The sequence below is a fragment of the Carlito syrichta genome, unplaced genomic scaffold (genome assembly GCF_000164805.1).
Source record: "Carlito syrichta isolate Samal-C Ts95f unplaced genomic scaffold, Tarsius_syrichta-2.0.1 Scaffold126816, whole genome shotgun sequence".
NCBI classification, from domain to species: domain Eukaryota; kingdom Metazoa; phylum Chordata; class Mammalia; order Primates; family Tarsiidae; genus Carlito; species Carlito syrichta.
The window spans coordinates 14,039-27,241 of record NW_007070912.1 but is presented as its reverse complement, the minus strand read 5'-3'; the positions used below and the strand labels follow the sequence as shown (position 1 = coordinate 27,241).

Sequence of the window (13,203 nt, the reverse complement as noted above, 5' to 3'; positions counted from 1 at the left end):
TTTTTTTTTTTTTTTTTTTTGAGTCGGAGTCTCACTCTTTTGCCCAGGCTGGAGTGCAGTGGTATACTCATGGCCACCTCAGCCTCAACCTGCTAGGCTTAGGCGATCCTTCCACCTCCGCCTTCCAAGTAGTTGGAACTACAGGCGTGCGCCACCATACCCAGCTAAATTTTTTTATTCATTGTAGAGACAAGGTCTCACCAAGTTGCCCAGGCTAGTCTCGAACACTTGGGCCCAGGCAACCCTCTCACCTCTGCCTCCCAAAGTGCTGGGATTACAGATGTGAGCCACCACGCCTGGCAAATCCAAAAATTCTTGCGTGAATAAACCAAGGAAATAAATTGACACTTGGGCTGTTGATGGGTCTCCTAGGATTGGGATTATGAACAAATTGGCAGGAGTCTGATTCCCTGGTGAGGCTGATGGAACAGCCACTCTGATCCTGCAGGGCCAACACCCACACTGGGGTCCTACGGTAACAGCCATGAGGACAGTACCCAATAGCCTTGCCCAAGCTGTGCAAAGAGCTTAGGGGAACCACAGAGCCAGGGCCAGGAAGAAAGGCCGTCTGCATCTCTACAAGCACAAGCTGCCTTAAGCCCTAAAATGTGACTCCTCACATGATCCAATTGTGACTTTGGCATCTGGGTAAGGCTCACAGCTCCCCCTTTCCCTAGGCTGCACATTTCACAGAGCAGCTCAGGGACACAGTCAGCGTGCTTCTGTGCTAGTACCTGTGTTGAGGGGCTTTCCCTTCCAGCACTGAGGATGGAGGAGGGAGAAAGGAGCCCCTTGCTATCCCAGGTAAGCCTTGCCCTGGGGTTGGAGATCTTCCCAGCCTGAAGTCTCATGGAGTTCTCCAGGCTGGGTTCTCACTCACCCTCCCACCCCAGTCCCACCCCTGCCTTGCTGCTAAGATTGGGATTGGGGACTTTTCTAATCAGCCACCACCCCCTGCCCCACACTACAGCTCTCTCAGCCCCATGCCGGCCTCTGGTTAAGGGGTCTGAAGAGGGTCTCCTTATGGGTCTGGGCGTAGCCTCTGGCTCAGGATGCAGGAGGGGGTGAAGGCAAATGTCCCTCTCAGTCGGTTGGGGACACCCCAGCTTCTGATGGCCTCCAATCTGGCCAACCTGGAACTGGCAGCCTGATCTTTTGCTTCTAGTGATTTGTTGGGGTCTAAGGAACTGAGAAGTAACTCTCCTCTCCTCTAAGTTCAGAATAAATGAACCATCCATGCAGGGTCAGACAGGCAGGCAATGAAGAGAAAGCTTCTTCCTGGTCAAACTGGGTTTCAATCAGATCCTTGCCTAGGCCCATGGCTATAGCTTCTTTTCTTTTCTTTTCTTTTCTTTTTTTTTTGAGTTGGAGTCTCACTCTGTTGCCCAGACTGGAGTGCAGTGGCCGCTCCCGGCCACCGCAGCCTCGACCTGCTGGGCTCTGGCGATCCTTCCGCCTCAGCCTTCCAGATAGCTGGAACTACAGGCGCGCGCTACCACACCCGGCTAATTTTTTGATTTGTTGTAGAGATGAGGTCTCACCAAGTTGCCCAGGCGGGTCTCGAACCCGCGGGCTCAGGCAATCCACTCACCTCAGCCTCCCAAGGCACGGGATTACAGGCTGAGCCACCGAGCCTGGCTAGCTATAGCTTCTTAACCCTCTCTCTAATCAAACTTTGTCACTGGCGGAACTGGGCTCCCGTGGGACTGCCCCCTCCCCTGAAAAGACCAGAAGTCCCTTCCCATCCTGACTGCTAAGCTAAGCACCTTACCAGAGGGGAAGATGGTCCCTCAGAAGGCCTTGTATCCTACAGATGGTCTCCCTGGGCTCCTGGCCACCCTTCTCCCTGCCCTGGGAACATGTCAGGCAAGACCCTGGCCTGCAGCAAGATCCAACATGATGTCCATACTCATTATGGGCTGTTGGTGGAATGACTGAACAGATTCCAGGACATTGGGACTGGTTTCTGAGGGAGAGACAGAAAAGGGGGCCATGTGGGTCAGCCCCTCTGCCTGGTGGACCTCCACTTCCTGGCTGGGTAGGAAACCCCCTCTGCAGGCATGAGTCCAAACAAATGTTATTTCAAACTCTGAGAAAACAGTCTCACCTGCCACATGTTCCCACTATGGGAGTCAGGAGCCCTGACCTGTGCAAATCACCCATCCATCGCACGGAATGGGGAGGGGCATACCCATTGGGTGCCTTGCTTAGTCTTCACCATGACCTTGCAGGGGTATGCATTACTCTGTTTTTTTTTTTGTTTTTGTTTTTTTTTTTTTTGAGTTGGAGTCTCACTCTGTCACCCAGACTGGAGTGCAGTGGCTGCTCCCAGCTGCCGCAGCTTCGACCTGCTGGGCTCTGGCGATCCTTCCGCCTGAGCCTTCCGAGTAGACGAAACTACAGGCACACGCTACCACGCCTGGCTAATTTTTTGATTTATTGTAGAGATGAGGTCTCGCCAAGTTGCCCAGGCGGGTCTCGAACCCGCAGGCTCAGGCAATCCACTCACCTCAGCCTCCCAAAGGCATGGGATTACAGGCTGAGCCACCGAGCCCGGCTTGCATTACTCTGTTCTAGAGGTTGGGGTCTACACAACAGTAGGTAGCAGAGCCAGGGCTCTCATTGTCTTTTCTGCTGACACCAAGCAGGATAGACCCAAAGGCTCCCTGCCCCTGGCTGTCCAGGTCTCTGAGCTCCCCTTCTGCCCTCCACCACTCAGCATCTTCCCATCCCTTGTGGGCTCTGCCACTCAGCTGTTCCCTGACCCCTTGCTGATAAGGTTGCATCCCTTTCTGATTGTCACAGAATCTAAACAAATAAGGTCTCACCTGTTCCCTCTGCAGGACACTGCAGGCCAGACGCTGCCCCTCTCCATGAACGGTTCATCCACCTCAAGCTGTCCAGATCCAGCACCCCAGGAGGACCAGGCAAAGGCCTGGGGCTGTGGCTGCTGTCCTCCTGGAGCCAAGTGTCAGGCCACCATGGGTGGCCCTTGGGGAGGCCCAGCTCCTTCCCTCCCCTCAGGGAGCAGCTGCATCAAGTATCTGATCTTCCTCTCCAACTTCCTCTTCTCCCTGCTGGCCCTTCTGGCCCTGGCGATTGGGCTCTGGGGCCTGGCTGTCAAGGGATCTCTGGGAAGTGACTGGGGGGCACCTCTACCTGTAGACCCCATGTTGGGGCTGACACTCGGGGGGCTGGCAGTTAGTGCAGTGAGCCTAGCTGGCTGCCTGGGTGCCCTCTGTGAGAACACCTGCCTACTGCATGGCTTCTCTGGGGGCATTCTTGCCTTCCTGGTACTTGAAGCTGTAGCAGGAGCCCTGGTGGTGGCCCTCTGGGGCCCACTGCAGGACAGCCTGGAGCACACCCTGCGTGTGGCCATCACCCACTACCAGGACGAACCGGACCTGCGTTTCCTCCTTGACCAAGTCCAGCTCGGGCTACGATGCTGTGGGGTGGTGTCCTATCAGGACTGGCAGCAGAACCTGTGAGTCTCAGAGCGGGCAAGGGATGGGTGTCAGCAGGGTCCCTAAGGCCACACACACTCAGGTGTGCATGCATACATACACACCCAAGTGTATACACACATATACACTTATACACATGCACATCCACATGTGTACACTTACCTGTACATACTGACACATCTCATATGCTCATAGATTTCATGTGTGCACTCACACCTATGCACTTGTGTGTATGTACCTATATGCACACTCACATGTTCCCATGTGCACACAAAAACACAGCCTCACACTCAAGCACACACTTTAACACAAATATGTTCACACATATACTCACACGTGTGCACATACACGAGGCGCAGGGGTGCGTACCTCCCCCTGTTCCATGGGTTCTAGGCCTGAATTGGGCCTCCTGGGTTGATCTCTGGACCCAGACCAGGTCTGCTGAGACCCCCAGCATAACTCTGCTCCCTCCAGCCAGGGCCAGGTGGATACACAAGGATCTCAGTGGAGAAGCTGAGCCAGCAGACTTAGAAAGTCACTTTATTTATTTGTTTATTTTGAGTTGGAGGTCTCACTCTATCACCCAGTCTGGAGTGCAGAGGCATGATTACAGCTCAAAGCGGTCTCAACCTGTTGAGTTCACATGACCCTTCTGCCTCAGCCTCCTGAATAGTAGGACTATAGGTGTGCACCACCACATCTGGATAAATTTTTTGTTTGTTTGTTTTTTTGAGTTGTAGTCTCACTCTGTTGCCCAGACTGGAATGCAGTGGCACGCTCCCGGCCACCGCAGCCTCTACCTGCTGGGCTCCAGTGATCCTTCCCCCTCAACCTACCAAATAGCTGGAACTATAGGTGCGCGCTACCATGTCTGGCTAATTTTTGATTTATTGTAGACACGAGGTCTTGCCAAGTTGCCCAGGCTGGTCTCAAACCCGCGGGCTCAGGCAATGCACTTGCCTCAGCCTCCCAAAGTGCTGGGATTACAGGCTGAGCCACCAAGCCCAGCCTAAATTTTTGATTTTTTTTTTTTTGAGTTGGGGTCTCACTCTGTCGCCCAGACTGGAGTGCAGTGGCCGCTCCCAGCCACCACAACCTCGACCTGCTGGGCTCCAGTGATCCTTCTGCCTCAGCCTTCTGAGTAGCCGGAATTACAGGCACGTGCTACCATGCCCGCTGATTTTTTTTGATTTATTGTAGAGATGAGGTCTCGCCAAGTTGCCCAGGCGGGTCTCGAACCCACGGGCTCAGGCAATCCACTCACCTCAGCCTCCCAAAGGCGCGGGATTACAGGCTGAGCCATTTGATTTTTTTTTTTGTAGAGACGAGGGTTCATTATGTTGCCTATGCTGGTCTTGAACTCCTGGGCTCAAGCAATCTCTTGCCTTGGTCTCCCAAAGTGCTGGGATTAGAGGTGTGAGCCACTGCACCTGGCTGAAAGCCACTTTTTTTTTTTTTTGAGTTGGAGTTTCAGTCCTTCACCCAGTCTGGGGTGCAGTGGCATGAATGCTCACGGCCACCCCAGCATCAACCTTCTGGCTCCAGGGATCCTTCTGCCTCAGCCTTCCAAGTAGCAGGAACTACAGACATGCACTACCATGCCCAGGTATTTTTTATTTTATTGTAGAGACAAGGTCTCACCAAGTTGCCTGGTCTTGAACCCTCGGGCTCAGGCAATTCACTCACCTCAGCCTCCTAAAATGCTGGGATTACAGGTTGAGCCACCGAGCCTGGCCCACTTTAAAAAAAAAATCATATAAGACATCCCAATGACAAATGAAAATAACTTTTGGGGCCCGGGCATGGTGGCTCAAGTCTGTAATCCCAGCACTTTGGGAGGCTGAGGAGAGAAGATTGCCTGAGCTTGCGAGTTCAAGACCGGCCTGGGCAACATGGTGGGACTTCATCTCTACAATAAATCAAAAAAATAGTTGGGCGTGGTGCCGTGTGCCTGTAGTTCCAGCTACTTGGAAGGCTGAGTCAGAAGGAAGCATGCCACTGCACTCTAGCCTAGGCAACGGAGTGAGACTCCAACTAAGAAAAAATACTAACTTTTGGGTTAATTCAAGACATCACTCTGGATTACAACTACACAATTTTCCCTCCACTGTGTGTGTGTGGTGTGTGTTTGTGTGATTAACTGTTGTCTATTTAGGAATAGAATGCAGTATTTGTTTATGTTTTGCTCGAGGCTATCTGTTGTTTTGTCAATTATCTCCAATGCATGGGCACCCAGAGCAGCACCTGCTCTCCATGTGACACCCAGGACACACAACATGTGCTCCCTCCTATGAGAATTCTTGGTGTGTGTCAGGGCAAGTAACCACAAGATATGAAGTCATAGGAGACCCTAAACACTGACCATCTTTTTTTTTTTTTTTTTTTTTTAGTTGGAGTCTCACTCTGTCACCCAGACTGGAGTGCAGTGGCAGCTCCCGGCCACCGCAGCCTCGACCTGCTGGGCTCCGGCGATCCTTCCGCCTCAGCCTTCCAAGTAGCCGGAATTACAGGCATGCGCTACCACGCCCGGCTGATTTTTTTATTTATTGTAGAGATGAGGTCTCGCTGCCCAGGCGGGTCTCAAACCCACGGGCTCAGGCAATCCACTCACCTCAGCCTCCCAAAGGCGCGGGATTACAGGCTGAACCACCGAGCCCAGCTAACACTGACCATCTTTACCAACAGTTGCTAACATGTGCAGTGTCCTCCTATGCACCAGGCACTCCGCAAAGCAACATATGGGTGCTTGTCGGCCACATACGACTTTGGGTTGCTGGCAGTCCACTGAGGTATTGTGATGCTACCTCTCCTGCCAGCCGCAAGCCCCTGCCCTGCCTCAGTGGAGGCACACTCTCTGAGTAGTTGAGACAGTGCCTGTGAGGGAGGGTATGGGGACAAGCCTGAGGGTCTGTGGGGCAGGGTCCAGAGAGACCATGTCCAGACCCACAGAGAATGGGTCTGTGTACAGGGCCCTGGACGTCAATTGAAGGCCAAAGACACCCAGGGGCTGCCTGTCTGATGCAGCCCACTGTCTCTAGACACCCTGGGAGCTCCTTCTGTCATCGCCCAGTACTGCCTCACACGCCCTTGCTCTTCTCTATATGACCCACAGACCATTCCAGAAGCCTCTGCCAAAGCTCAATCCACCTTCTCCCTCTCAAAGGAACTGAGCAGCATGTACTGAGTGTGATCTTCTGACTTCCACTCCATCTCAAATGCTTGTCTCCCCTTCAACCATCTTACTAAATATCTTCCTTCTAGCCATGACAGCTACTACAACTGCCTGCTAGTGCAGAGGGCCGTCATGTAAAGGAATAAATTACAGAAAGCTGGGTATTGTGTGTGTGTGTGTGTGTGTGTGTGTGTGTGTGTGTGTGTGTGTCTGTATGCATGTATGCATACTTGCATGCCTGTGTGTGCCTGTGCATGTGTGACCTTGGAAGTGTGAAGATGGGAAGGAGACACGACTCAACTCTGTTCCCAGAAGAGCAGGCCCTCCCCTCCAGAACTGATACCTTCGTGTGCTCCTGCAGGTACTTCAACTGTAGCTCTCCTGGTGTGCAGGCCTGCAGCCTTCCTGCCTCCTGCTGCATCGACCCCCGGGAAGATGGAGCCTCTGTCAATGACCAGTGCGGCTTTGGGGCCTTGGGCCTGGATGTGGACGCAGCTCAGAGAGTGGTGTACCTGGAGGGCTGCGGTCCCCCACTCCGACGGTGGCTGCATGGGAATATCTCGGCCGTGGGCGTCTATGTGATCTTGGTCGTGGTGGTGCAGGGGGTGGAGCTCCTGCTGGCTGCCCAGCTGGTTAGGGCCCTAGTCGCGCGCAAGGACTCAGTGGAGGACCCTGGAGCGGACGGGGAGAGTGGTGCCCTCCCCCGGATCCCCGAACCGGACGCTCGGACCTCTGCTAAACTCATTCAGGGCTGACCGTGCTGCTTTTCTGAGCCTGGCAGGTGAGAGGAAAGGCTGGGGCCCCAGGCTGGGGTCCGAGGCTGTAGGCTTCTTCTCCCCCAGGGACAGTCTCAGAGGATCTCAGACACCCGAGCCTCTTCTACCCACTGTGACACCAGCTCCCCAGGGTTCCCTGTCCCCGAGGATCTGGCTAGAACGGACTCCTTGGGCTATTGCCTGATTTCTGTCTGGCTTCCGTCGGGCAGACTGGAAGACCACACACGAGGTGGGGTGGAGGAACTCCTGATGTGGAACCTTGTCCACGAGTCCCACCCTCGAGCCCAAGCCCCTCCTTGTAGCCCCAACCTCTAACCCCAGCCTCAGAGTTCCCACCTCCTTGCCATCCCTGACATTCGCTCTTCTGGGGCTGCTCCCTTTCTTGTCTTGCGGTGGTTGAGTCAGGTCCAGGCCTCCCCTCATCCCCCCAACCCCCACCCCGAGAACTTTTCTGGGGAGAGAGTAAATATTTTGTTGAGGTTATCATTTCTACAGTAAACACACCAATCTTCAGCGGGCACTGTGAGGAATTCTTACCCATCTAGAGATTATGGAACCACCAGGTCAAGATGGAGGAGTTCCAGCCCACAGGCTTTCTGTCCTTAAGGTTAGCCCTGCTCTGGCCCGAAGCCAGGGCCAGTGTTGCCTCTTTCTGACTTTCGCAGCATGGAATCCTAAAGGGCCCTCCAGAGTCAGATCTGGTGGCTGCTGTGTGAATGGCTACTGGTCCATATGGATGTGGACGGGGCTAGTGTGAATCCCTGGCTTCTCGGACAGTTTGCACAGGTCTTACTTTTCCCTGGGTGTGGTGTCACAAGTGAGATCCTAAGTCATAGGTGGGCACACACCCAGCTCTAAGGACAGGCTGGCTGGGCACTCTGGGTGAGTTATCTATCTCTCTAGATTCTCACCTGTGAGGTGGGAGTAAGAACTCCTTTCTTGTGGCATGTGATGGTTGGGCTTTGTCCAGTCCCACCTTCTCAGCAAGGCCTGCTCCAGCCACCTGCATGCTTCACTGACTATGGCCCATAGGTGTGTGGCAGTGTATGTCTCAGGGCCACCAGCAAGTTTCCATGAGAGTGTGATCCCATGGGCTGTCTTTCCTTTCAACATGGTCAGCCCTCTGGCCCCACACCCACCACCTGCACTTATGCCCATGTGCCTCTGCTGACGAGGCCCTCACCTGCAGCCCTACTCCCCCAAAACATGTCCCAGCTGAGCAAGGGCATGCTAATTTTATTTTGAAACAGGGACAGCAAGGGTGGACCGTCTTGAAAAGGATGACCCCACTGTTGTGATGGGTATGAAGGTCTCATCCACTCACAATATGCCCCAGGACTCATGCTACCCACCACTTCCAATTCAGGTGCACCCAATTGGAAAGGGCTGCAGGGAAGGGGAGCTAGCTTCTTTTCACCAGATGGGCAGGACAAGGGACTGGGAAATGGAGGACACTCCTGGGGGACCCTGCTCTGGCCTTCTAGCCATGAGGAGGAGATAGTCTGGGGTCCACCTCCTTTTCTCCTCGGGTAACTCTCTCTAAGGGCAGACCTCAGGGGGTGAACCAGTGTCTCTGGAAATTGAGCAGGGCCTGGCCAGCCCCCAAGGGGGCATCCTGGTAGAAGGTGGTGGGCTCTTGGGACTGGTGTCTGGAGAGGCCTGAGGTCAATGCCCCACCCTGGTATCTAGGTGTGATCTGGGCTGTGGGGAGGTCTCTTCTGCAGGAATCCTGAGCAGGGTTCAAAGTGCAGCAAGTAGTAGCAGGGAGGGTCTTGGGACCTTGGGCAATGTATGGCGCTAGATGATGCCATATTGGGCCAGCTCGTGCAGCTCCAGGTGGTTGAAGGCCTCCCAAGGGCAGATGACAGTGATGTCTACAAGAGAAAGGAGCCCTGGGTCAGAGAGGATCTTGTGGTCTGTGGGGCCGCATCCCCTGTGGCCCTGTTTTCCACACCCTGAATGGAGACCCAGATGTGCTGAGGGTGGGAGTACAGATCCTGGCATGCAGCCCTCCTCCCAGGACACACCAGCTGTGCAGGAGGGGAGGGGTACAGCAGGCCCAAGAGAGGGACCATAGGAGGGTGAGCCTTGCTGAAAGAGGAGGGGCAGTCAGGGGTGCTGTTCTTTCCCAGACCTCTCCCTCACCTGGTGAACATGTCCCAAATGAGAACAACCCCACCCAGTGGATCTGAAGCTCAGTGTCTGGGGAAGAAGTGAGTTGTGGCAGACTTGGGGGGCCTAAGTAAAAAGCAGGGGAGGTGGGGGCCATGGGGGATTTAGGGGCTGCAGGGGGCTCTGGATATGCCTGGAGGAACCTGGGCAAACCCCTGGGTTGGTATTAGCAGCAACCATACCTGTTCCCAGGCCTTCCATTCCAGGAATGTCGTCCCCAAACCTGCAAAGACAGAGCTGTCAGGGAGGTGGCTGCGTCTAGCCCTGGCTCAGTCAGCCAGAGGCTTGAAGACAGGACTCAGCCCTCCTAGGAGACAAGGCTCCTGGGTGAAGATCCAATGGGCAGAGACCCACCTCCTCCTCAGCCTCCCACTGCCAGGTGGGCCTGAGGGGGCTTCCTTCTCAGGCACAGGGCGAGTCTGCTGCCCAGAACATCATGGGGCTGAGGACCAAGAACAGTGCATGGCCCAGTGTACGTGGACAGCCTATGGAGGAATATAGGGGTGCGGGTGCCAGTGCATACCTTTGAGTGTAAGTTTGTGAGAGGGTGGTGTTTCTGTGACTGTGCCTCTGTGTGTACATGTGGGGTGTGAGTGTGTTGGGTATGCACACACATGTGAATGCAGGGTGTGTGAGGACTCATCAGTGGTATGGTGTGGTTGAGTCTCTGGGTAGGAGTGGGTGTGTTTTCCAGCTGTGATTGGCAGCAGCATCTGGAGTGGGTGACAGGGACCCCCAGTTCCTCTCCCCTCAATCCTCCCTCAGGCCCTCAGGAATTGCCTTGCCTACCCCTAGTTATGAGGATGGGGCAACCTTCAGTCAGAAAGTGGCCCAAGCCTCTCCCTGACACTTCCTGGGCAACCTGGGGGTGGCCCCTGCCCTCTCCCTTTCAGGGGCCCCCTCCCCCAGCTCTACTTACCCTTGGACGCCTTTCTTGGGGGGCTTGCTCTTGAACTGCCTGGTTTGTCGCTGCTTAAATTTGGGGGGCCCTTTCCTTGGGGTGACAGGTCCTCCAAACACCCTGGTGGCTGACCGGAAATCGGACTTGGGTGGCTCCAGGTTCATGGTGAGGCTGGCCGAGACACTGTGGCAACCTTGGCTTCTGGACTCCCTCCTGCTGCGGCTGGGGGCAGACCAGGCCAAGGTTCTAGTCAACCCAATAGAGCAGAGGAGCCCAGACTTGAGACCCCACTTGGCGCTCCCCACTACCTGGCCCTGTCTTCCTGGTGGATGCTCCTCCCCACCACTGGCCACACACAGTTCAGGCTTGCCTGTGTCCCTGGCCCCCTCACCCATACATGCAATCCACACCAAGCCCATCCTCCTAACCCTCAATATGTCCAAAATGTGGACTTCTGTCACCAACCCTTGCAGGTGCCCCCAATGACCCCTGATACCTGCCTGCCCTCCCACCCCTCCCCCTGTGTTCGCCACCCAAAGATAGCATGATTGGAGTCTGAATCCATCTGGTCCCTCTGTTGAAAGCCCTCTGAGCCTCCTGCTGGGACTGGGATGAGATCCAAGTGAGCCCCTCCTCTGTGCCATCAGCCTGCCTCTGACTTTCCCTGCCGACCATCAGTCCCAGGCCTCCTCCCCCTCCAGGTCCCCTCTCAGGGAGGCCTTCCCTCACTCTAACCCCCAACCCTGAGGTCACTCTGTATCCCCAGGCCCTAATTTACTTCTTCATGTCACATGTTAGCCTACATTCCTGGTTTATCCATGTGCTCGTGTGAGTGCATTTGCTTTTCTTATTGATGTGCTTGTTGTCTGTCCTTTGGGTTGGGACAATGTCAGTACCAAGGATCCACCCGTTCATGGAGCACCCCGGAGCCTCTCAGTGCCATGCCAGGTGCCCGGCAGTGCCATGAAGTGGGGGGCAGGGTACCCAGGCAGGGACTCTTGGGTAAGAGGTCTGTCTTGAAATGAGACGCACTGCTGAACTGTGTAACCCTCACTCTCCTGACTTCATTACACAGAGAGACAAGCCGAGACTCAGAGAGCAGGGAGGGTGCTCAGTGTGTGTCTTCCCTCTGCTGGATGAGTCCCCAGGCCCTCGCTGTTCCTGATCCTGCTCTGGGAGCAGAGTCACCTGCCTGGCGTGGGTGTGGTCGAGCGGGCCTTTCAGTTACTCTGAATGAAGCCAGTGTCCTTGGACCTCCTGCCTGGTGACCTGTCTTTATCCTTTCCCCAGATAGTCTAAGCCCCAGTGACCTGGGCCAAGGGCAGCTCAGCTTCCTTTAAGCCTATTAGCTCCAAAAGGAGACTCCTAATCACCCATGGGGGCTGCTGCAAGCCCCACATGCTGCCAGAAGGTTCTGAGACTAAGCACATGACATGGACAGGAGGGGCTACCTTCCCCCCTCACCTGCACTGGATGCCCCAGGGACAACCTCTTGGGGTCCTCTCTTCCTTGTCCCTGGTCTTGAGAGCTGAAATGCCTGATTCCAGCCTTGAGTTACTACTGGAGCTGTTTACTAGAGCATCAGGTCTCAGGCCTGGGACCACAAGGACAGAAGGCTCCATTTTGAGGAGGAAGGCTCTGCAGTGGGTGCTGGGGCACCTGGGATTGGGGTGGACCCTGCCATGCTGCCTTCCTTCCCTAAGATTCAGCCTCTGTCACTGGGACCAGCACCAGCCTGGGAGAATCCAGGGCTCAGGAGCCCAGTGGTTCTAGCGGCTCAGACCCCACAGCACCCAACCCTCACCCCCTCACATCCCAGATGGTACAGGCCAGCCTGACTGCTTCTGCAGCCCCAAGACATGGACCATCCTGGGCAGCCCTGGCTCTTGATGGAGCTCCAGTCATCAGATGTTGTCCATGTGGAAACCTCTGCCTGAGGTGCCCTGGTCCCGGCCAGTCTGAGACTGGTGCCCACTTGGGCCAGCTGAGTGCATGTGGCCTGAGGTTCTCAGACCATTGCTAGCCTTGGAGATGGCAGCACCACCCACCAGTTAACATGGGGGGGACAGAGAAGGTGGTTGGCTAGGCATCTTCTCTGACAATAGGGTGGTGGGTGGGCTTCTGCAGACCCAGACCTTGGCCATGGTGCTAAAAGCCTGTAGCCTCCCCACCCCCTGGGTGGATGGGCAGATAGATGCTCGCTAGCACACCTGGGGACATGGCTGCCAGGAAAGACGAGTCGGTCACACTCACCAAGTGCTGAGCAGGTCTCACAGGGCCATGGGTGTAGTAGCTGGAGCTTCCTCAGCAGGACAGCAGCCTAGGCATTTATCCTGCTGCTGAGTGAGCTGATTAGGAATCTCCTCTCTGATGCCACACTAATGAGATTGTTGGGCCCTGAGGGAGGGCACCACCCCTGAGGATTCTGGGGGTGGGGAGCGAGGGGGGGCTGAGGTGCCATTAAGGGCATGAAAGAAGGACACTCGGCAGATGGGGCTGGGACAGGGAAGCGTGATTCTGTGACCCTTCTTCCAAACCAAGAGACATGGTGGTGTCTGCTTACTGTCTTCAGCCTCTGCTCCCTTTCAGTCCTGCCCTCTGAAGAACCTACCTTTGTGGTGCCAAACTCCTGTGCAACCTGGTCCTTATTCACTTCTTTGGCCTCACCTTTCACCCCCCTCTTGCTCTCTGTGCTCCAGTGAGCCCCTCCAGCCCCAG

At 55.2% G+C, this 13,203-nt stretch overlaps 2 protein-coding genes across 2 annotated transcripts; one reads left to right on the top strand and one right to left on the bottom strand.

The window, feature by feature from the left end:
- The first annotated feature begins 750 nt into the window (after window positions 1-750).
- On the top strand, window positions 751-7,391 carry TSPAN10 (tetraspanin 10). The gene is made up of 3 exons (XM_008048843.1): window positions 751-804; window positions 2,844-3,484; window positions 6,998-7,391. Exons 1-3 carry the CDS (start codon window positions 769-771, stop codon window positions 7,389-7,391), a joined length of 1,071 nt encoding a protein of 356 aa, XP_008047034.1. The 5' UTR covers window positions 751-768.
- Window positions 7,392-8,992: 1,601 nt separating this feature from the next.
- PDE6G (phosphodiesterase 6G) lies at window positions 8,993-10,701 on the bottom strand. The gene is made up of 3 exons (XM_008048838.2): window positions 10,504-10,701; window positions 9,767-9,807; window positions 8,993-9,286 (listed from the first exon to the last, which is right to left on the bottom strand). The coding sequence occupies exons 1-3, from the start codon at window positions 10,647-10,649 to the stop codon at window positions 9,210-9,212; spliced, it is 264 nt and encodes an 87-aa protein (XP_008047029.1). The 5' UTR covers window positions 10,650-10,701; the 3' UTR covers window positions 8,993-9,209.
- Between the last annotated feature and the right edge of the window lie 2,502 nt (window positions 10,702-13,203).

Coding starts and splice junctions, on each gene's coding strand:
- TSPAN10 (XM_008048843.1), top strand. CDS start 769: ATGGAGGAGGGAGAAAGGAGCCCCTTGCTATCCCAG. Junction 805..2,843: donor GGAGCCCCTTGCTATCCCAG/GTAAGCCTTGCC, acceptor TTCCCTCTGCAG/GACACTGCAGGCCAGACGCT. Junction 3,485..6,997: donor CAGGACTGGCAGCAGAACCT/GTGAGTCTCAGA, acceptor GTGCTCCTGCAG/GTACTTCAACTGTAGCTCTC.
- PDE6G (XM_008048838.2), bottom strand. CDS start 10,649: ATGAACCTGGAGCCACCCAAGTCCGATTTCCGGTCAGCCACCAGGGTG. Junction 9,808..10,503: donor CCCAAGAAAGGCGTCCAAGG/GTAAGTAGAGCT, acceptor CTGTCTTTGCAG/GTTTGGGGACGACATTCCTG. Junction 9,287..9,766: donor AATGGAAGGCCTGGGAACAG/GTATGGTTGCTG, acceptor TTTCTCTTGTAG/ACATCACTGTCATCTGCCCT.